General features: G+C 41.1%; 1 protein-coding gene across 1 annotated transcript in view; it reads left to right on the plus strand.

Annotated features, from left to right (window-relative positions):
• wdr18 (WD repeat domain 18) overlaps positions 1-22,990 on the plus strand; it is a 39,470-nt gene extending 16,480 nt beyond the window's left edge. The window contains 6 exon segments of the mRNA XM_046857604.1: positions 6,873-7,016; positions 8,661-8,725; positions 9,878-10,002; positions 20,180-20,346; positions 21,297-21,365; positions 22,726-22,990. Coding sequence (XP_046713560.1) covers positions 6,873-7,016; positions 8,661-8,725; positions 9,878-10,002; positions 20,180-20,346; positions 21,297-21,365; positions 22,726-22,854 — 699 coding nt within the window. The 3' untranslated portion in view covers positions 22,855-22,990.
• Positions 22,991-24,080: the final 1,090 nt, after the last annotated feature.

Genomic DNA, 24,080 nt, shown 5'->3' on the forward strand with positions numbered 1-24,080 from the left:
TATCGTATTCTTCTGCAGAATCTCGCAGATTTGTGTCGGAAAATCTGCTTCTCTAAATAGGATCATTTACATTTAGGGTGTTTGGTAGATGCTCTTCTCCAGAGTGACTTACATTTATATCGTTTATACAACTGAGCAGTTATGGGGTTAAGGGCCTTGCTCAGGGGCCTGGGAGTGGCAGCTTGGTGTGGCTGGAATAAATTAAGAAGTTTCGTCAGCAGAACTCAGGAATTCCGTTGTCGATTTTTGTGGTCTGTCCCTCTAAATGTTTGCCGTAAGCTCATTTCCATGCACAGCAGAAGGTCTGTTTGCTGATGACCTGGTAACAGTTTGGTGTGATTTCTAAACGGATGCAGCTGCTGCGGTTCGGTCGCTTGTGCATTCCGGACGCGTGCGACCTCACGGTGTGACACGGATTGTTTGGACTTCGTGCCTGCGTTGCTGTGAGAGGATTAGGTGAAGTAATCAAACCTGTTAGCCATGACTGATGTTTAAAGCGTGCAGGAATGAGTTTTCTATTCTCCATATGTGTGGGTAGAAAGTCTCCCAGTGTTCCTATGATTCATGGTGTAAAGACATTCGTGAAGTCGCAACTGCTCTCCAATATCACTGAGAACCCCATGGATTTGGGATGGTTGATGGTGTTCTCCGAGAGCCTAAATGAGCAGAAATGACAAAAAAATGTTCAGAAGGCCTTAATTGAGGTTGATGGAGGAACCCTACAGAATCTGTTCAACAGAGAGGACAGTTTTAAATCATCTAGGTGAAGAAATTGCCAACAACTCAAACGTTGGACAGGATGATTATACACATTCATAAATGGAAAATAAGTGAATATTCAAATCCTTTTGAGGGACACCTTTATATCTTATTTGTAGAGCACTTTTAACTTTAAACATTGGATCAAAGCAGCTTAACAGAGATAAAGACGTTATAAAATAAGTTTGTTCCTTATAACTGTCAGTTGTTGAGCGACCCGGAAAAACTCCCTGAGACGGCATGAGGAAGAAACCTTGGGGGGAACCAAACTCAGAAGGAACCTCATCCTCAACACCGAATGTCCTTTCATTACAGTTCCATTACCGTTAATGCGTTCAGTGATGGACACTTAAAAGCAAACTGTGGTCACTTCAGGGTGTTTGTGTGGAACCATCCTCAGGTGCGCAGAGTGATGTCAGGATGAATCCAGAAGATCTGGAGAGAAGAACGAGACAGAAACTCTGGTCATCCGTACCCATGTACAACATCTTGACGTTAAAATCACCGATGGGTCAAGTGTAATGAGATCATCATGCTCCAGAAGCAGCTGCCAGGAAGTTGAACTTGTAGTAGGATGAAGTGCATCTGGATGATCCATCGCATCACATGTAACGAGACGAGACGAGCCCAGATAATAAACGACTCCCGGCATGCCCGATGAGAGCTTTTTTGAAAACCTGCCAGATGTTGAGTTTGTATAAATATTAAACTGAATTCATATTTATAGATGTTTGCATCTACAGTGGTGCACACCACACTTTTGGCCAACTGGATTTGAATAAAGAAGCTGCATGTTTCTAGGCACAGATGATGGTTCTGGTTCCTCCTTGCATTCTTGTGCAGTTCTTCCAACAGCTGCATCTCATACTATCGTTTTCCCTCTGATTTGGAGATTTGAGATGGAATTCAGAGCACACATAGAGTGTCAAAGCTGCTTTGTCTTCACACTGAGACGCCTGATTGCTCATGATTGGTGCGTGACTCGAGGCACCTGCCCCATTCGTTGCTGTTCACTGCTGGTTATAAATCTTACATGGAGCGTCTTTGCATTTTTTTATTTCATTTTTTTTAAAACCTTGCCGATGATTGCTTTACATTGTCATTTCAGATCTTTATAGTTGTTTTAGACCTTTATATACGAGAAGAAACGTGACTCGCTCAGTCATAGCAATGGTGTTTCATCCCACTGTACAGTTCCAAAAATAAATGCAGAGTCTCATCTGAGCTGTTCTACTGGTGATTTATCGCCCAATAGTTTTTAAAAATGAATACTGGATAAAAAAAAAACATAACACTCCATGTAAAATTTTACTTAACTTTATTGCAAAAATAAGTAATAAGTAATAAGTATGTACTGAATCATAAAAATGTGCAAATTCAATAAATATATTAATTTTATTCATAAATATAATTAATAAATTATAAAATAATAAATATAGCACTCTCTGTGCAGCACGACGTCTCACGTGTTAAACAGCATGTGATGTCAGTGATTTGCCCCTAGTGGCTGCTCTCGTAATTACTGCAGACCGGAAACCGGAAAAACTATGGGTATTGATTTTTGCAGATTGTTTCAGCAACTATCGGTGCAGATTATTCTGCAAAAAAAAAAAACAACCTGTACTAACCAACAGAAGAAAAGAATAAATATATCATCCAACAAAAATCAAGGTTAAACCATTCACGTAATATACTGTAATAAATGGAATATTCTCGCTTCGCTAAAAAGAACAGGAGGAAACGTAATGATTAGGAAGATGTCTTCTTTCTTCTGTCAGGTAAAGGTATAGCAGGAAACCTATTTATTCTCCATTCATTAGATCCTCCAATGGTTTGACTCGTGTGACCTCTAGCTCAGGTGTAACAAACTGCTTCAGACAGAATCGTTCATTTACAGCGTTCAACACGCATCCGCCACAGCTGACCATAACCATCTCCAGACACCTGGCTGATGACAAATGTGCAACAGCCAGGAGAAATTAAATGCAGAAATTATTGAGCTTATTGATGAAAACAGCCAGAAACCACACGGACGTGAATCCTGGGTGTGTGGGACAGACTGAGGAGACTCGGCAAAGAAAAGAAAAATCGTGTACTGGTAACGCTGGTGATATTTAGAGTGAATCGCTGTATATAATATAAAGAAATAATTGAAGGTGTACAAACAATTGCACAATGAAGAGGCAAAGAACCACCTGACATGAAGCACAATCTCATTTACCAGCATTAAATCATTTCCATTTAGAAGAAGCACAAAGACGTGAGATCTCCAGCATAATTAACGTAACATTTCCCCAATTATAATTAAATTATAATTAATTGGGAAAGAAATTCACCACTGGTGTTTTCACGCTCGTCTCCTAGAGATTTCCGTACATCCTGCTTACACTTTGATAAAATATTCTTTGTATGTTTATTATCATGGTTTACACTACAGAGGAGCTGGATTCTCGAATCTGATTGGTCAGAAGGTGCATTACTGCTGTTTCCTACCTTATCGTCGCCATAGTAACCGCTCACTTCAGGAGGCTCTAATAAGACTAATAATACATTTGCATAATAAAGTAAATTAATAAAAAATAAGTAAATATCCTTTAATAAGGTATTTCGTGCGCTCGTTAATGCGCTGACTGTTTTTGTAAGCGCTCTGTATTGGTCACGGCGTTCTGCAGAGGTTTTACAGCTCCGGAAAGTTTTCACTTTTTCTCGACGGAGGAGTTTTGCGATGTTTTGGTTTCTCTGGGAAAGTGACAGGCTGCATTTTTTTTTCGAGAGAGAAAAACAGACGAGGGGAAAAAGAAATGCTGGTGAGGGAACAACAGAAAGAGAGAGCAGGGACTAATGTGTTTAATGGACGTTCCACTATTGAATTGTGAACGGTTAGAATTTGCAACGTGTCACTTAGTTATACATTTATTATTGTAAGCATCTGCAGACGATTGCAGTGTTCATCATACTGGCAGCGCTAAAAGTGGAAGAATTTACCCCAAATCATGCGGTAAATAATGCTGTTTGCTTCACGTCCTGCTTCAGAATAATAATAATAATGATGATGATAATAATAATAATAATAATAATAATTATAATAATAATGATAATTAAAATGAATAAAAATACTGCTACTAAAAATAATAATAATAATGATATTATTATTAACAACAATTATGATTTTAATAATAATAATGATAAAAATACTACTACTACTAATAATAATAACTACCCTATGTTGGATTCAGACAGAAATATTTACAATAATAAAGTGAAGAAAAGACTGCAGGTATGTTGCATGGCTTTAAATTGTTGTACGTGAGATTACGGAGCAGCACAGATTTTTGGGGATGGATTTGGACTGTAATTAAGCCGACAGTCTGTTACAATGGTTCAGGACCACAGTTGGCATGAACAGTTCCGCATTTCAGCACCTATCAATGAACAGCGCCTCAGCACTGGTACTGTAATGTATGGACATTCGGTGACGAGGATGATGGCGGGTTCCTTTTTGAGTCTGGTTCCTCTTGAGGTTTTTTCCTCATGCCATCTCGGGGAGTTTTTTCCTTCACCACAGTTGCCACTGGCTCACTCATCAGGGGTAAACTTATAATAAGGAACTTGTACATTTTTTTATAACTGCTTTATCTCCGTAAAGCTACTTTGAGACAATGTCGATTATTAAGTGTTCTTCAAATAAAACTAAATTGAATAGTTTGACTTTTTTTTAATTTTTTTTTTATTTTTTAGTATTAATCTTAATAAAATTAAATGAAGGATTTTGAAAGCAAGTGTACAAATAAAATGGTTTACTGAAATCCTACAATACAGAAATCTTCAAAAATGTACCCCTTTGTCATGCCTAACGATCGTATTTTTAAATAATCACTGATTAGAGTGTAGGAGATTTGGATGTTACTCGTCAGAGCGAGCACTTTTCTGCAGTTTCTGACGTTTCTGCGGAGTTAAAAATACAGAATTCGCTGAACTGCTGGATCCTGTTGAAGTTTCCTGTGTAAAGGTAGTGACTGATTTTCACGAGGGTCGAAAAGACACACGAGTTCTCTTTCCACTTGACTCCAGCACTTTTTTGTTTTATGACGGGGTCGTCACACCGATCTCGTCCAATTATTAGTCCAATCCCGGCTTTATTTTATGGTCGGTTTGTCTCCTTTATGATGGGCCATCCGTCACTCTGAATTGTGGAAGGTAAGCCAAAGAGGAAAACGCCCGCTAGATCGCTCTGATGTCTAATAGTTTGTGTCAGAAGAAAAAGAAGGTTCAGACGAGACGAGGATGCGACTTTCTACCACGTCACTGAGGTTTGATTAAAAATCAGCTGGAAGGGCAGGTAGTAATTCTAACGTGGCCATTTCCTCTTATCAATCTTTCCCCGCTAGACCTCATTTTATATATATATATACTGTGTGTGTGTGTGTGTGTGTGTGTGTGTGTGTGTGATTTCTTTTAACTCTGTTGGCTTTGAAACGGTGGTCTGTAGGTTGGATGAAAGGAGGATGAAGAGCTTAACCCTACCTGTCTATGAGATAAGCCGCATTCCTTATTCCTACCGTGGACTTTTAAAAGCTCCTCCTCAGCACTTCCTTTAAGCCCATATTATATTGGCTCAGGGCACAATGACCGACCATCAAAGTTCTTGGCAAAAGTGTTATCGTCTCTAAATAATTAGATCTGTCCAGCCATTAATTTGGGGAGCAGGTTGGAAACGGAAATGTGCGATGCAGAGCAGACTGATATTTATTGTCCTCGGCGTGGCCACGCTTCACCGCTTTTAAGTCTTCCAAGGTGATCCACATCCACGAGGGGTTTTTCCCTTCATGTCTTCTCTGAGGGCCAGTTTCTTCTCTTCTCGTTTTGTTTACACTTTTAATCGTCCCAGTTCCAATCTAAAGCGTTTGGGGTGGGGTGAGGTGGGGGGTAATTTTATAAACGTACTCTCTTCTGAAGGACGGATAATGTGAGGGAGAGCATTGCAACTGTGCTACTGGTGGTGCAGCTGGAGGTTCAGACGTCCTTGTGAAGATTCATAATACTATAAGATTGCGTCTGCTAGGAAGTTTTAATATGATAATGAGCAAAAAAGCAGCATCCGAAGCGGGTACGGAGATGAAGGTACAATGTCCGAGTTCCACTGCTCTGGTCTGCAAGGAGACGGGGGTCCAGGCGCTTCCTCTCGGTGTCTTTCTTTTTCTTGGTCTTTTATAGGAAGAGACTCAAGAAGACTTACCGTATTTTTCGGACTATAAGCCGCTACTTTTTTCCCACGTTTTGATCCCCGTGGCTTAAACAACGAAGCGGCTAATTTATGAATTTTACCTAGGTTTTTTGCGGTTTCAAAACTTCAAGCCAAAAAACTGAGCCCCATAACATTAGACTAATGATTAGACACTTCACCTGTGTTCTGAGCTGCACGGCATCGGGAGAAAAACGTTTTTTTTAAACGCACGACGATGCCAAAAGATAAACTCCCGAGAGAAATAGTTGTGAAAGGAAGGAGGAAGACAGTGAACAATGACTTTCTTGGTCTGCTACTGTTTAGATACAAGCCGTTGTAACGTGTTGAGTCTGGGTGAAGGGAGAGCTCGCTAACTCCAGTTACAACAGAAATCATATAAGCACAGACAGGTTTCCAAAACTCGTGCTTTTTTATTTTTCTTGGCAACAGCGTTACGGGTTAGTCAAAGAAACTTAGAAATCAGCATCAGAAAATAATAAGGACATATTCCTCGGCCTTGCACACACGCAGTAATAGCGGAAAAATGCAGTGCCAGGCTTTTCCCAAAATACCGCAATGCTCCTAATGGAAGCGCGACATATGTCACCCGTTACACCGTGTAACAGACACTGTCTTTCATTAAAGCCTGTGTAAAGTGCATTAGTTTCAGTGCAGCTTATAGACAGGTGCGACTTATTTATGTTCAAAATAAAAATATTTGTAAAATTCAGTGTTCGGCTTATGTATAGGTGCGCTTTATAGTCTGGAAATTACGGTAGTTTAAAGGACGTTGTGTAATTTATTATATATTTGCATTTGGTTTATGAATAAAAAAATGCAGTTGTGTTTCTGAGATACATCAACATCTGTCTTGATATCGTTCTTACAGCTGTGGGAAATCTCCTCCGGAGAGATGCTTTTGTCAGTCCTCTTCGACACCAGTATCATGTCGGTGACCCTTGACCCCTGTGAGTACTTATTGTTCTGTGGAGGAAGTGATGGAAATATCTTCCAGGTGTCCCTCTGTAACACGGTGAGTGAAAAATGCCTAAATACAGTTTACTGTCATTTATATGCAGCAGCTTCACATCTGTACACTGTATAGTCTTTAAAATGATCTGGTTTATTAAAACTGCATGATGTAAAGGTACACACACACACACACACACACACACACACACACACACAAACACAGTGAAAGAAACTATTGAATACCAACCTCACCAGAGTAATGTATGTGCTGTTGCCATGGAAACAGTAGCATATCAGAACGATGACAGCACGAATAAAAACTCGTTACAGCCGCAACTAAAGTTCCAGTCGTTCCAAAAATAACACACACTTTCTGGCCAATCAGACGAGAGCTCGGCTGCACCCGGAGTAACCCAGTCCTCCAGCTGTGTGTGAACTTCCTGTTTGTGGTGTACACTGCTGCTCTTTCCATTCAGAAAAGATGTTCATTGAAGAGATGAAGGTTAATGTTCTGCAGACGGTTCCTGCGTCTCCTGCATGTCCTCCGTCAGCGCCGCTGAATCACATCACCGCTCTGAAATAATGCTTCAGATGTTTGGTTGTTTTTTTTTTTTTTTTTTTTGCCTGGTTTTGTATCTTCTGATGTGTGAAGGTTGAGGCAGGAGTGGGGAAAAAAGCGTACATTGTGATAAAGAGGAAGCGTGTCAGGAACAGCTTTGGCCCCTTTCGGCTCCAGGGGTGATGTCTGACCCTGCACTCTGACTGCAGCTTCCTAAAATCACTGAGAGAATTGCAGTGTGCTGTACAGTACAGGTGAAGAGTATAAAGTACATAAACTGAACTGAGGATGGATTTGGACTGTGGTTAATGTCACCTGTCTGCTACAATGTGCTCAGGACCACAGGCTGCATGTAATCGCTTCACACTTTAATAAAGATGGAACTGTAACGAATGGACATTCGGTGCCACCCAGATGAGGATGGGATGCTTTATAGATCCTTGGTTGTCGGGACGTCACAGAGAGTTGGGGTCGTTATCCCTGAAGGACGTCTGGTGTTAAAATGATTTCGATTGAAAGTTGAGAAGAGAACGTGTTGCGCCGTCTTACGTCATCCATAAAATCCCCAAAATGTCGTCTATTAAACACCGCATTTGTGAAATGTGGAGTGTATTTGTGATTATAACTCATAACCATGTCCTTCCTTTTATTTGAGTGATGCATATAAAAAGTCTTGGTATTAAAAGAAGTCATGCTTCTGATTGCTCTTAATAATGTGAGTGTTAAATCCTGGACAGAGCAGAACAGCGATCACATGAAAACATTGATGTATAAGTAGGAAATAAATGACTTTGGGCTGTCTATAGCGTAATCCTCGCCTTTGAACTCCACTCGTCATATTTAATTGAGAATCATTGAGCGAGCCATTAGGAAGTGGTGGAATGATTTGAGTCAGCAGCAGCAGCAGCAGCAGGGGAGTTTAGTAGTCTGGACCACCCACGTATCTGCAGATCCTTTTTCCCTTCGTTAATTGATGCAATTAAGTCGATTGATCAAACTATTTAGAAGATGATCAGGGCCAAAAACCACACTTCGAGCTAATGGATGTTGGAGTGAACGATCACGTTAAGCTTTAGACCTGGATTATCAGCTCATTTGCGTTTTTTGTGTTTTATTCTTTTCTCCGGTTCCTTTTCACACCGACAGGCTCTGAGTCGGGATAAGACGTTCCAGTCGGACGGCGAGGGCAATCAGATGTTTAAAGGCCACAGGTAAACTCATAATCACTTTTAGCAGTCACAGTCTGGGTTTGTAGATCCTGACTGGATCTCACCTCCGTAACTGCTTTCATCTTCTTGTTTAAGCATCTAAACCAAACTTTTTTTTTTTTTTTATCTGGATTTTTCCTGCGTTTTGTCATGACCAATTCCCTCCTGCTGCTTTATTGCTTGACAGCTGCCAGCCTGTGATAGTGATGCCTCAGGCTGAAAATGCTCGCATGCATTGCTGATGTGTAGGAGGTGTGCATCTTGGAGAAAAATTTTGTTTTTGTTGTTTATTTATTTTCACACGTTACTGAAATTAAAAGCAGTGGATATGCAGAGAGCTGATCTTCCACCAGCTGGATCTCCCATCCTGAGGTGTTGTTGGTGGAACTTAAAATCTATAGTGAGGTTGCCGATTACAACCCATTGATTCACAGGCAGCAGGAATGCTTCAGGATACCTCCATATAGGCTTCCAGATCACCCCTGGAGACATTTTTGCAAGTGTGATCTGTAGGACAGATGAATCAACCCCAGTGGGAGCATTTGCTCCAGATAACCTGTCCACCCTTGGCAGCTCTAGATAGCTTGATGTTAAGCCTGGTGGAGGATGATGATGGTCATGATCATCTTGGTGAAGTTTGAGGACTCTTTATATACTGGTCCTAGGTGATAGTCCTGGTTGATGGGGTCAGGGTTGAGGATGCTGGATGCAGGAAATGGTTTTCTGTTGTTAATCCTTCTGTTTGGTACAGTTTCAGAGCAGCTCAGTTTAGTCTGCATATGCCAGTAATACTGAAGAGATCATTTTCCATGAACCCTCTCATTCACAGGCAGAGCGTGCCCTCTGCTGCCACGGCGTGTTTTTAAAATCCTACCATTACTGAATAGCGAAGTCATGTTCAGTGTACATAATCTACTGCCTGCCACAACAGCAAGCCAGAGAGCAGGTGCAGTTCTGCTGTCTGAAGTCCTTTACAGATGTTCTACAGGAATTGGTTTTCCAATCACATTAAACTATCATTTATTTACACACATGCTGATATTATTAGTCCTCTGATGCACTTGTAGTGTGTGTATGATGACCACATGCATCCTAAAGTGTAGAACTGAGGGACCAAGAAGCAGCGGCTCGATTGCAAGTTTGTGTTGTGTGCAGGAACCTGGTGACGTGTCTGTCCGTGTCCATGGACGGAACGCTGCTGCTGTCAGGTTCACATGACGAGACTGTCAGGATGTGGGACGTTCAGAGCAAACAGTGCATCCGCTGCATCAACCACAAAGGTGAGTTCCTCCCACTCCTCTCCTGGCATCATCTCTCTCTCTCTCTCTCTCTCTCTCTCTCTCTCTCTCTCTCTCTCTCTCTCTCATACACACATCTTCTCTGCATTTAAAAACCCATCATGCTTTTTACCATCCATCAGTGCTGAGTCACATTCCAGATGACCATGTGATCTAGATGATCCTGCAGTAAAATCAAATCCACTCCTCACCTGCTGTTTTTGAAATATTATAAGTGTATAAGTGTAAAAATACAACACGAGCAATACCATCTGAAGATCATTTCCAGTCATGAGTTACACCAGAAACCAGTTTTTGGCATTTTGGAATTGGAATTTGTGATCGAGTTGCTCTTTAAAATGACCAAGATTCAAAATATTCATAACATTCCAAATATTGCCAGCATAAAAACAAATCTTTTTTTTATACTTATATTGTTTTACATTTTCCCAACATTCCTATTAAAATTTTTTTTTTTAAATCCCAAATATTACCAACATTCCAAATTGTTTAATTTTCCCAACATTCCAATAAAAATGTATTCTCAACATCCTAAATATTCCCAACATAAAAATATTGCAATTATTTCTAACATTCCACCTTTTTTTTATATTTCCAATATTCATAATTTTCCCAACATTCCAATAAAAAAAAATCCAACATATCAAATATTCCTAACATTCCAAATTTGTTAAATATTCCCAACATTACAATAATACAGTTTTTCCCAACATCTCAATTCCTCAGTTCCTAACATTCCAAATATTCCCAACATTCCACATTGTTTTTCATTTTCCCAACATTCCAATTAAAAATCTGTTTTTTCAACATCACAAATATTCCCAACATTCCAAATTGTTTAATTTTCCCAACATTCCAATAAAAATATATTCTTAACATCCCAAATATTCCCAACATTAAAATATTGCAATTATTTCTAACATTCCAACTTTTTTATATATATTTCCAATATTCATAATTTTCCCAACATTCCAATTAGAAATCTTTTTTGCCAAATATTCCTAACATTCCAAATTTGTTAAATATCCCCAACATTCCAATAATTCAGTTTTTCCCAACATCTCAATTGTTCCTAACATTCCAAATATTCCCAACATTCGAAATACTCCCAACAATAAAAAAAAAAAATCCAAATATCCCTAAATTTTAAAATATTCTAAAATATTCAGAATATTTCCAAATTCCCTAAACAGTAATCTGGAGTTTCCGGCGTTCCCAGTGTTCACATAAAAACATTCATACCCACATAAAACATCAGAGTTTATTCATTTTCGTAATTATACGGAAGAAAAAAGGGCATTTGATTTGATCGGATTGAAGAAGGCAGGGTTTTTATTTGCGTATGAATGCGTGGGAGCTGCAGATGATGCAGTGGCGTTGCGGTCTGAATACAGAACCAGCACAGTGAAAGTATTCCGGTGAATATCAAGGCCTTGAAAGTTCTGGCTGCGTCCGTTCCGCTTTCCTTTTTTTCCCTCTTCGCTTGTTTAGATCCACGACCACGCTGACGACTCGGACCCTTCTGACTCGCAGCCAATGTTTTGAAAGCTTTTTTACATTTATATTTCAATGCTGCCAGGTCCAGTTAAAGCAGATAAATTGCAGAAGCTCAGCTACAGTCCTGTTCAGAATTCCTTCTGTTAGAGCTGTGCCAGGTTTCTTTTTTCTCCAAATAAATATCTGGGAGAACTTTGTACTTTTTGAAGCATCGAGTCGTCTCAGAAGATCTGCTGTAAAAAAAATAAAAGATTTCAACATCTCGGCTTTGATGATGTTCACGAAAGACGCATTCACACAGTGTTGTTTGATTATAAACACTTCCCCTGCGTATAAACACGTCCAGTATATCAGCATGGAAATAATATAAAAAAAGCTTTGAGTCCATAATTAGGATCGAGAGATGATCAGTTTACTGTATGGAATGTCCTACGATCTTCTACTATTATTTTTTTTTTGAGAAACGAGATCAGCTTCTTCTCTAACGTATCCTAACCCGTCTCCATGTTCACGTTTCCTTTTGAGGACTGATTGCAGTCTGCAGAGAAGCAGCTCACATCATCAGCCTCCACCTCCTCACTTCAGCGTGTTTATGATGTTCTCGGGATCATACCCACAACTCTTCCTCATCGGAATGCTTTAAGACGTTCATCTTTGCGCTGCTGCTTTTTTCTGTAGCGTGGAAATGTTTTGCACGAGGAGGATGAACATGGAGATTTCATTTCCTCTCACCGTTATTCCTTTTGCCTACGAAACCTTCTGTGGTTCGATTAGAAGTTTCATGAACTTCCCACCTGCATGTTATGGAACTGGGGGTACTGACAGGATGGAGAACCTGTGCCAGGGGTAATGGCCCTTTTGCGGCTCATTGTGGTTCTTCAGAAGAGAAGGATCCCAGAGAAAAGCTCCTTGAAAAGCTGGTGTTTATAGAAAGGAGCGGAGCATCTCATCTTGCTGTGTCTTAAACTAATGCTGACCTCTGTACACCATCCAGAGTTCCTAAAATGGAGCATCGGTTCTGGACCATGGAGCAATGAAACGAGGTGTTCGGGTCTGAAGGAGCATCGAACAGATCACTCGCCACTGTAGTACCTTCAGTAATTATCCAAGCTTTAAGAGCTTTATACACTTTAGTTTATAACCCACCATGAGCGTGGTGCTCATCCCTCTAAATCTCCACAATCCCTCTAAATCTCGAGCTGATGTTCAACCGACCTCCGTTCCTGACAATAAACCCACACGTTATTTTTCTCTCCATGTCGTGTTCCAGGTGCTTTTGCACCACTTCCTGCTTTAACGTAGAAATGCTCGTGAATCGAGAAATGCTTTCCATTTTGGACACACACACACACACACACACACAAATGTCTTCTCAATTGGAGTGTTTATTCAACTCTTTCATCTAAAGCATTTGATCTTGAAGGCAATTAAGCCCACTTTCACGCTTACTCCCCCGATGCCGCTGATCCCTGCCCTCGCACCCTTTTATCTATTTTCATTAAGGTCTGCATTTCGACACGTGTGGAGCCGAGCAGCGAGCGAGAACCAAACAAATTCACGCCGTCGAACGTGCGCCTTCCTTTACAGCTGAAGACGATGGCGAGAAAGAACGCGTATCGCTGTGTGTTCACTCTGAATTATACGAAATAAACGGATCCTCCGATGTAAGTGTCAACATCAGGACTAAATATTATAATCAGTCACTGTGAGTGACGGTGAAGGGAATCATTTCGCAGGAACTTGGAGGCTCAAAAGGAAGATGGCGCTCATTAGAAACGCTGCTCACATCAGGGAGAACTCCGTCAGACACGGCTGGCCGTGGCGTCAAAACCTGTGTTAATTACACAGCTGATTGCAGTCTCCACTCCACAACATCAATCAAACACCTCGTCCTGGAAGTGGAAATTCTAGGAATATCGTGTTTGTTCAGAGCTCTGTGGGATTCCATGAGCACGCAGAACGCCGTCCACACTGCCTTCAGACGGAACGACCCGAAATCTAAAATAAAGATCTATGTAGTGAACAGGAAGTGATCTCAGATACGGAGACACTTTATTAGGAAGTCACATAAGATCTTCTCTCGTGTTCCCCGTTTCCATCTCCGCTACTCAGATTGGAGTCTGATACCGAGTGCATTCTTGTAGAAGTCTTTTGCTGGGTGTCGGAGAAACTTTTCGCTCCTGCAGGTCATGGAAGCTTCTGTTCTGATAAGTCTGGTCTGATTGGTTCGATCACTTTCTGTGATTCACACCGCTGCTGCTGCTGCTGCGACAAAACCTTGTATCAGACCTTGTACATTTCCCAGCTGTGTTTCAGGGGAGATAGAAATGTGAGCAAAAAACAACAACACAACCATCTCACACACACACACACACACACACACACACACACACACACTGTAGCTTTCTATTAAAAAAAAAGCATACATTTTATTAACGCACAATTAATGTAACGATAACTAAATAATAAATAAATAATGTAAAGATAAATATATATGTTAAAATTAAAACCTCACCAGAGTAAAACGCAACACACGTTTATTCACGACGTTCTTTCTTCACTCGTTGTAAAATCTAAAATCCACCATGGTGCAGCAATTAAAACCGTCCGTGTAGAAACATGCAAAAAGTTCCGTTTGGAGTCCTGATGATTTACGTCATTTAAAACACCATCGTTACTTTAAAACATTTACATTCATATTTTGCTCTATTTTAAATTTTCACTAATAATAAACATCTGCATACGTACGCATGTATATGATGACTCTTATCAGCCGTGTGTCCATGCTGGACCTGCACCTCACTGTAACTCACTGTTAGTAAAAAAATTATAACTATAAAGAAGTGATGAGCACTTCAAGGTCTTTGTGTGCGGAACAGAACCAGAAACCAGTCTGGATTTCTAAGAAAGCGGATTGCAATGCAAATGAATTGGGCTTAAGGCCGCGTCTGCACAGAGAGAATTTTTTGGAAGACTCATGATGATTTCTTTTGCATTGTTGCTGCCATTCGCTATACGAGTAGGTTTTTTTGTTCCCGTGGGATTTCACTGAGCCAGGAGGCTGCATCTGCAGCGTTTTGGCAAAACTTGCATTCAAACCCCACCTCCCACCATCCCCCTTCCATAACGTCATGCCCCCTACCTGGCATTGTGTACAATTTATGAATGTGTGTTGCAGGATGAAGTGGCTCAGGCCATTAGTGTAATTCCAGCAGAAGGAGCCAGAACGCAGTGAATCGATAGTTGTAATTGAGTGAGAGATAATTAGGCGGCACTGATGGCGCACAACAACGAATAAATACTCTCGCGCAACATGCGGCTCGTGATTGAAACAGATGATGGGTTTATTGTTTGTTTAATGCCTTCGTTCACTTCTAACACTTAAATCCACTAATAAAGCTCACGTGTCAATTTGGGATTACAGAAACCAGAGTTGCATTTTATGTTGCTTGATTAGAGCGTAGGGCTTTTGTGTTTTTTGGTGGTGGTTTTTTTTTTTTTTTTTAACAGACTCGTAAACGAGCCAAAACATCGCTCCGGCTCACCTTTTATTTCCCCATCTTTATTTATGAGGTTCTCAGCTGTTAAGCTGCACATTTACATTTACATTACATTTACTCATTTGGCAGATGTGCAACCTGGGGTAGAGTGTGAGGTAGACTTCAGTTCGAGCAAAGTCTTAGGGTTTAAAGGTGACATTCTGCCACTTTTTCTACGTCCTTCTCGTGTTTTCTATAATATACGGACAAAAGTGGTTGTGGGTGTAAGATTGATCATCTAATTCCACAACTTGTCTCCATTTGCTGTTATAATACCCTCCACTAGAGGTTAGAGTGCTTGTGAAAATTCATTCATCCTAAAGGTGTTCAATAGGGTTGGAGCTCTATAGCAGGAGATCTTCTTCTCCAGCACATGTAAAGCAATTCTTCAGCAGCTTTGGGTCTTCTAGTTCAAGCTAAAGGAAAATTTCACGCTCCTGCATCCAGAGATACAACCCTCTTGTGTGGTGCAACAGTTTGGAGAAGAATCACATATAATTGGAAAAATCCAGTGTCCCAATACTTTTGGAATTGTATTGCCCTCCTATTATTTTTATCTCTCTGACTTTCTTAAACTCTGCCACTGTCGTACCGGGAGTCTGTCCGGGTTATGAAGTGTATAGTAAACTTTATCAAGTGTTTCCACTTTGTTTATTTTCTTAAAACGGAGGAAAATAATGATCCTGCAATTTCCAAACTGCTGATCGATCCGAAATGTTCGGGCGTATAAACGCAGGCTCGGGGTGGTTTTATGGTTTGTACTCACCTCCAGCAGGAGATTTATTTTTATTCCAGTCGCTTTCATTAATTGCTATTATAGAGTCTGAATTGAAAGTACAAAGCCTTCACCCAAACGGAATCTGAAATATTAATAAGTTGCATTATTATTTTATAAGTTGTATCGATGCGAGTTGTTATTTGCCTGTGGAGGATTAAGCACATGAGCGGTGTGTAATTAATAAATTACTCCTCCATTTTTTGAAATATGGAACAAAATTTCTATCAGTCTGTTATTGCAAACCTGAAGTCCACCTGCAAATCTCCTGAACGTCTGTTAATGTCTTGAACCCCATTCGGATTTATTGCTGTATCTGTACTGTAAGTGCCTGAACCTTGGTGTGGCGTCGAACCAGACTTCTTTCCTCATCATCTCCAGGTTCTCTCGCGTTCAGTCCACACTCTCCTGCTCGTATTCCTCCATTTGAACTCCCTTTCGGCACAAAGCTCGCCGCTGATGAGGAATTAGCTCGCTGTCCGGACCCCCGATTGAAAAGTCTGATGATGGATTATTTGAAGCCTTTGGAAAAACTTGGCCGCGATTAACATTTAAACGAAATTCATCCGATGCCCGTGAGGTCTTTCGGTTCTCTTCAAAGCAGGCGGCCGAGGAGAACGCCTCGCACTGATCTACAGAAACCTGTTTGAGCTCGCCGGTTTCAGATGTTCTCCAGTGTAACGTTAAATTTTCCATTTAAAGCTCGATCTGCTCTAGTCTCGAACCAACACGCTGACATTTAACTTCACTGCCGGTTTCTCGCTACCAAACGTCTAACAAGGCGATTTCGAGTGTTTTGCGTCATATCCCGTGCCCTCTGCTAATATTGGCACCTTTTGAGGAACAATTGCAATCAAACACTGTTATATAAAAAAAATCTATGTTAAATATATGTGTGGCACAATTATTGGCACCCCTATGAATATGAGGAAAATATTTAAGTATTTTTTTATTTTTTACAGAAAATTGTTCAACCACGACCTCCTGTTTCACAGAGTATAAATATGAGCCAAATTCCTATACATTCACATTATATATACACATGCTCATAAGTAAAGGTTTACCAATTCATCGATTAATCAGCACCGATAGTTGATTGCTGGAACTATCTGCATACCAATAGTTTTTCCAGGTTGCGTCTGTTGAAAATGCTGAAACGATCCGTTGTCGTCACGAGAGCGGCCTCTAGAGGAGAATCATTGATGCCACGTGCTGTGTGTTTTTACACATAAGACTCAGTGTGCTACATTATATTTATCATTTATTACATTTATAATTATTTATTAGTATATTCGTCTATTCATATATATTACATTTTCATGATTCAGTACTGGGTTTTATTTATTTATTTATTTATTTGCTTTTGTTTGTTTTTTTCACACTATTCAGTATCCATTTTAAAAATGATCAGTTATCTGCAAGTACGATCCAACCCAGCTATCAGTATCGGTAAAACCTCTACATATAATAGTAAAAATGTAAATAAAATAAAATCCTGCAGTCATTCCTGTCTCTTGTTAATGCTGATTGGTCCGTGATTCAGCTCCGAACATCTCCTTCATCCCTGTGGCGAATCCAACGACATGTCCGTTTTTTTGCGACTTGTGCGAGGACATTTGCACGTCTGTGCTGTTCAGCCGCAGCACAAATGAGAGCGAATGCACAGCGAGAGGCGGCTCTACGTTAATAAATCATGGCCGGTTCACAGAAAACTTCCAGAAGAGTCGGTCAGCCCTGAAGTGTTTGCCTCTGAGGACTTGTGCACATCATTTGTATCATTAGCGGTGGAAGATCCTCTACACTAAGACTTTGTTCTCTGAAGTACTGAAGCGTTCAAATCGCCTCTACTCGCTTTCTGGTTCAGGCGCTCGATCGACACGGCGTCGTTTAGCGAAATGATGTTCCTGCGTTTGTGTGTACGGAGTTGGCTTGCTCTTCCAGTGCTTTGGGGGTTTCCTCAGGGTACGTCGTTTTTCTTCCCAGGCCAAAGACATGCGTTGTAGGTGTTGATTGGTTTTAAATTGTCCGCAGTGTGTAAATGAATGTGTGTTTGTCCTGTGATTAGTTGGCACTCAGTCCAGTGCCAGATTTCCCTGGGACGTGCTCTGGGCTCCTGGCTATTGGCTCCGGGCTCCTGGCTATTGGCTCCGGGCTCCTGGCCCCCTGTCGGCCCTGGGTGGATTCTGGACAGAGGAAATTTTAATGTAATTTTAATTAATTTCTTACGAGCTGTGATTTTTGCAATACTTTGGACTTTTTTACTCCCAAGACCTCTATGTTGCAGTCTGTAACTCTGGTAAGGATGAAGTAGTGTCTTTACTCGTCTGTCAGTCATGTTGCTCACTTTTCCCTCTCAGAAGAGCGCTGGGGAGTTTGGGAGCGTAGCTTTGGGCTGAAAAGCTGGAGATCTTTGTTTTGGATTCTGAGTTTTAAAACTGCTCACTTCAGCAAAATGATACTGCAGATATCTTTAATTATATTTAGTGCCTTGAAGCAGCTTAAGATTTCCAAATCAGTTCTGTTGGTCGAAGGAAAGTCGGCATAACCCGTGTTAAAGGAGAACATCTGAAAGCGCAGGTCTGATGATTGTGTTCATGAAGAGTAACAATAATAAGTTTGAAGATGAACCCTTTTCGAAACCCAGGTTTGCTTTGTATCTGCACGATATCTCCTACACCAGCACGTGTGTGACGGTGATGAAGTCAGGAGTGATATCGCACCGCTTTGATGCTGCAAATGAGTGCGTCTCGGGGAATGATGCAGTTCTGCAGCGTGGTTGCTGGTGCTACAGAGGACCATAAGGCAAAGCACATGACAGCTCATTAATTCTTTCTGCAATCTGGATGATGTGCTCCAGTCAAACGCTCTCCTCTTATCACTGACCCGGAGCAGATTTGTTACACGCTAATTGGTCCATAAGAAAACACACAGCGTCTGGGTTCTGCTCGTGTTCCTAGTCCTGGTTAGCTGGAACCTGTCAGAGGCTGCACTCTCATACGTTCAGGGATAAATAAAAATAGTGACAACAGAAACAGATCAGAGGAATCTGAAGGCTCAGGGCATCTTTTATATTTATATTTATATATATATTGGTAATAAAAGATTGTGCTCTTGGTGTTTGGGTCCGACGTGCAATTCACTCTGATTTGCGGTTTGTTTTTTTGCATGTTCTGCTTTTGATTTATTTATTTATTTCCCCCAAACCATGGATGGTGCAAGAGCTTCTGCTGTGGTTCATTTGAGTTGATTTAAATTTTCTCTCCTCGAACACAAACCGCACTCATCCAGAGTAAAACACAAAGTGAGAAAAATATACAGAAATGTATAAAAAACACACACGATGATTTGTGGTGTATACAGTAGGTTTGTGGTTTATGACTAATGTGGTAAACCAGCAGATGGCAGCACAAGGCTGCACGCACAGTCACAGGGAGCACCGTCCTTCATAAGTCAGTGTGCCAATAGACGTGGGTTTCAGGTTCAATTTCATTATAGACTACAAGTTAAAACCAAGGGCACAAGTGAAATTCAGCGTGAAACTAGCAGCAAAAATCTTTTAAAGAATCTGCTTTCCATGGTTTGGGTTTGGTGGAAGATCTCCTGCTATAGAGCTCCAACCCTATTGAACATGAATAAATGTGAACTCTGACTGCACCCCAGACCTCCTCACCTACATCACTTCACTAATATTTGTGTATGAATGAATTTCGCACAAATCCTCACAGACGCGCTCAAATCTAGTGGAACATGTTGATCTTGTTGAAGATGCAGTGGATCTTTGGCTTCTTATGGTGCAGAAAATCTTTTTCTTATTTTAGAGAAATGTCAAACGACTTATTCCCAGGATCCTTCATCGAATCTGCTCCAGAATCTTCTGGACGTCTGTCCAGGTGCTGCTCAGATAACAGGGTTTTATGGATCGGCAACAACACAGAAAAGGTCCTTTATTGAGATGGACAGATGTGCGGTCGAGATGATGTGGGAATTGTGTGTCCCACTGCAAGTAATGGGCAGATAAAAAAGCAGGAGTTCAGTAAAAGCTCTTGTTCTTTTATTTCCGTTAGAAGAGCTGAAGAGCATCAATTCGAGTTGAAGTTACGAGCAAACACTCGCATCTGAACAAGTTTTCTAGACAGATTGATTCTTTTCTGATTCTTTTAGGTTTTTATTTATTTTATGCGTTCGGCTTTTCCTCGACTCAACGTCCCTCGTAAAGCTCGTGTCCTTAACATCTAACATCCTCTAATTTTTGGAGTGGAACAGCATGAAAGTTTACAGGAGGGCACTTAAATGTATTGAGGCCGTGAAGAAATTCGAACATTAAGATTTTGGGTTTTTTTGCACATAGGTCAGGTGACCAACGCAGCTATTATTCCGGCCCCCGGGAACATGTTCCTGCCCGACAGTCGCCCCGGCGTCCCGCTGCCTCGCTTCAGTCGACATCTGAACAACTCTGAACAGGCCGAAGGAGCCGGAGCGGGAGGAATAAGTCTCAGGCTGGGCGGCGACCGCCAGGTATGTCTGCTCTGATGTTATTAACACGGTGTCACGCGTCTGTGGACGCAGACGAAAAGCGTCTTCGCTACAGTCTGATCGATTTTACAGTATTGTAAACAAACAGCTGCTCTCTCTCTCTCTCTCTCTCTCTCTTTTCTCTTTCGTCAACAGCCGTATCTGTAACGAAGTTTTGACACTGGAGACTCCTTCCATCAGTGCTGAATAACTGTCTTTATACATTATATATTATATATTATATTCTATATTTTTATTATTTTCAACATTGTACATTAATACTGAAGAATCTAATATGAAAGAATACGTCTGGAATTATATAGTAAACAAAAACACGTTCAAAAACTCTCCGGCACTCCGTGCACTTTTATCAGATTATCAGATCAGTGGATGCTGAAGTATATCTGCTGGTAATTCTAATAAACTTATCCTGTGCAGCAGAGGTAGCTCTCAGTCTTCCTTTCCTGGTTTCATCATAGCTTTTGATGGTTTTGGAGACGGCACTTGGGGACACATTTAAAGTTTTTGAGATGTTTTGACTGATCTTCATTCAAAGCACTGATGGATCTTTTCTAATCTTGCTCTAAAGCACATTAAGAAGGTAAGAAATGTCGCAAATGAACTCTGTGACGTGAAACCCATTCCAGGTGGCGGCCTCGGGAACGCCATGAGTTTGCCGAGCTGCATCAAAGCTAAATGGAGCTACTTTAGACAATCTAAATTTTTTCAACATTTTGTTGTGTTCTTTCTTATTTTGGATTCTTCAGTATTCATTCACAATGTTGAAAATACTAAAACGACTGTGTGTGTGTGTGTGTGTGTGTGTGTGTGTGTGTGTGTGTGTGTGTGTGTGTGTGTGTGTGTAAAACACGAATTCATTATAAAGAGGCCGAGTTTGGAGGTCACTGTACAGGACTGGTGTGTTTTAATAAGGTCTGGGGATTTTCTTTCAGGAGCGTGAGGAGACGTATCTGGAGAAAGCAGAGCGCCTCCATTCTCTTATGTGTGCTGTCACAGATAAGGTGGGTGAGACAGATGATCCACATGCACAGTCGGAGCTCCTGAAACGTCTGTTAAGGCGGCAAATTTAGATTTTCTGCTCGGTTTCTTTTACACAAACATTCCCACACAACTTGATTAAATGAGTGATTAACGCGGCCCGCCGTTAGCCGTTAGCTGTTGTATTGATCGTATAGCATCAGAAAGTTCAGAAAAGCAATGTTCTGGAGGAATGGAATCAGTGCACGTTCAGCATCCGGATGCATACAGACCTCCGATCCTGTTCAGAAAATAGAGGAATCTTCTCCTTCTTCACCCAGGTCATGATGAATCCCACACTGTTTTAATGAATAGCTTGGTTTAATTACATGCATAATGAATTGCTATACCATCAAAGTGCATGTGAGATGATTTGGACCCGAATGCCCGGGGAACTTATTATACCAAATCCAACCTGCTGACTACAGGAAGGATTACAGTGGGATATAATGGAGCCTCCGAGGTTCAAAAAAATCCAACCACATTAAACACCGTTATTATTCTAACCTTCACATTTGGGTGGATTTGATTCGAGCTCTTCACCCAAGAGATCTTCTCGCAGCAGATTCGCCGGAGTGCCTCTTTACCCCCCCGCTGACCTTCAGGACCGAGAGGTAATATTTATTTCCTGGGGAATTTGGGAGCGGTTTGAGACTGTGGGACCTTCTGGGCCGTGTTCAGCTCTGAAGAAGAACTCGTGGTGGCGCTAACCGGATTAGTCGCGCTCAATCAAAACAGAAGCCGGATCCTGGGGGCGAGCCGAGAGCCCACGGTGTTCATTTGAAGGAAATGAACGGTGAGTTTTCTAAACAGCCTGCATCCCGCTCTCCCTCCATCCCTTCATCCTGCTTCTTTAATCGGTGGGAAAATTGCATCGCTGTCCTCCACCGTTTGCCTGCGCGGCGGAATTTTCCACAATAGCAGCGTCGATATCTGCTGCGCTAGATTAGGGATTTTATTATTTATTCCTTCTTTAGCGGATTTGATGACCTCATCAAGAAGGCAAGACTTCCCAGAGTTAAAGTGTATTCTTTCTTTTTGCAGAACTGCTCTTTATTTCTCTCAGAACCCATCCGTGTTTGCGATTTTCCTCCTCGGCAGACCGATAACCAGGCGACCCGATTTTTCCTTGTGAACCACAAATGACCTTTTTAGAACGTGATCGCAGGAGGAAAATGAACTCGTGACGCCGCATGAAATGAACCCGTTTAACACAGTGACGGTTCTCATTCGCTTCAGACAGAAAGAACACAAGGAGACCTAATGAGAAGATCGTTCCTTGCTGTAGATCTTTGCGTTATCTGCCCTAATGGACTTCTGTTCTGTTCTGTTTTTCCCATCCAGAGCGTGTTCGGCGACGGAGAGAACACCAAGGTGCGCGTGTCGGAGTTAGAAGAAGAGGTGAGGACCCTGAAGAAAATTAACAAGGATCTGTACGAGTTCTCAGCCCAGCTCCTTACAAAGCCTCATTAGAAAGACCTTCATGAAGCCAAATCACGTTCACCAGAAACCCAGTCAAATAATGAGGAAAAACCGTTCAGGCAGATTTTTGTGATTCTCAGAAGAGTCTGACTTTATACAATAAACGTTGTTTTTTTTTTTGTACAAATATTTATCCTGCGTCCGTTTTTCTACACTGTACATCCTACAGTATGGGACGAGCTGCAGGACTGACCGTCATCTTCTCAATAAAACATGGAGTAGATCCATTAATAATGCAAAGCAGTCATTTCAGATGAGCTCCAGGTTTCTCATTTATGGATTCTGTGTCTGATGGAGGAAAAAAAAAACAGGTTCCCTCACGCTGCCTTATGATCTGATTTCATTTCATTTATTCAGTTCTTTCAAATCGCAGGAACCCAAAACACCTCAAATCTTTATGGAATGATGACGGTTTTTCGAGAGCAGCCTCGAAGGGCGTGAAGTTCTGATGTTCTGTTCTGACCTTTTGTGTGCATTGTGGTCTATTTGAGAAAAAATACAACAACCCAGAAGAGATTTTCACAAGAGGTCTGTCAATCCTCCATCACTTCTCCATCTTATCTTCTGGTTGCACTTTCTGTGACCCACGTGAGCACATTCCTACTGTTTCTACTTTCTCCTTAATGCAAAGAGCTCAAAGTCACTCTCAAGCTACTTTATATATACACTATATATATATATATATATATATATATATATATATATATATATATATATATATATAAAGAAAAGGTTCTTATTCAGCTGAAGAACATCCTGCTTTCCAAACATCGACGCCGCTGGATTTTTATCTCGTTAACTCGTTTAGTCTTTGTGATGTATATCTGAAATTTCACATCTCATCATCTTGAGCTCGATGTGAAGCGCGATGTGAAGCGCGCCTGATAACCCACGCTCATCACTTTCCTGTTTGATTTACTCTCGTTCACACGTTCCTGTTCACGGCGCGGGGAAGCGTTTTTCGTTCGCACACGAAAGTTTATTGAGGATTGACGTTGTGTGAAAATGGAAAATGCAGGAAAAGGGAAAAAAACATTGAGGAAACGAATTCTCTTTAGCAGAGAGACGGTTCCTTTTCCGACAAATCAAAAAGAAAACGCAATCGAGCAACGTCTCCTTCCATCAGTCAGCCATGACTTTACACCCAGAGCCACGTGGAACCATTAACGCTTACACTCGCGGACACTTCGGCAGTCTTTTAGAACGTCTCATTCCAC

The sequence above is a fragment of the Silurus meridionalis genome, chromosome 9 (assembly GCF_014805685.1).
Source record: "Silurus meridionalis isolate SWU-2019-XX chromosome 9, ASM1480568v1, whole genome shotgun sequence".
Lineage (NCBI taxonomy): Eukaryota > Metazoa > Chordata > Actinopteri > Siluriformes > Siluridae > Silurus > Silurus meridionalis.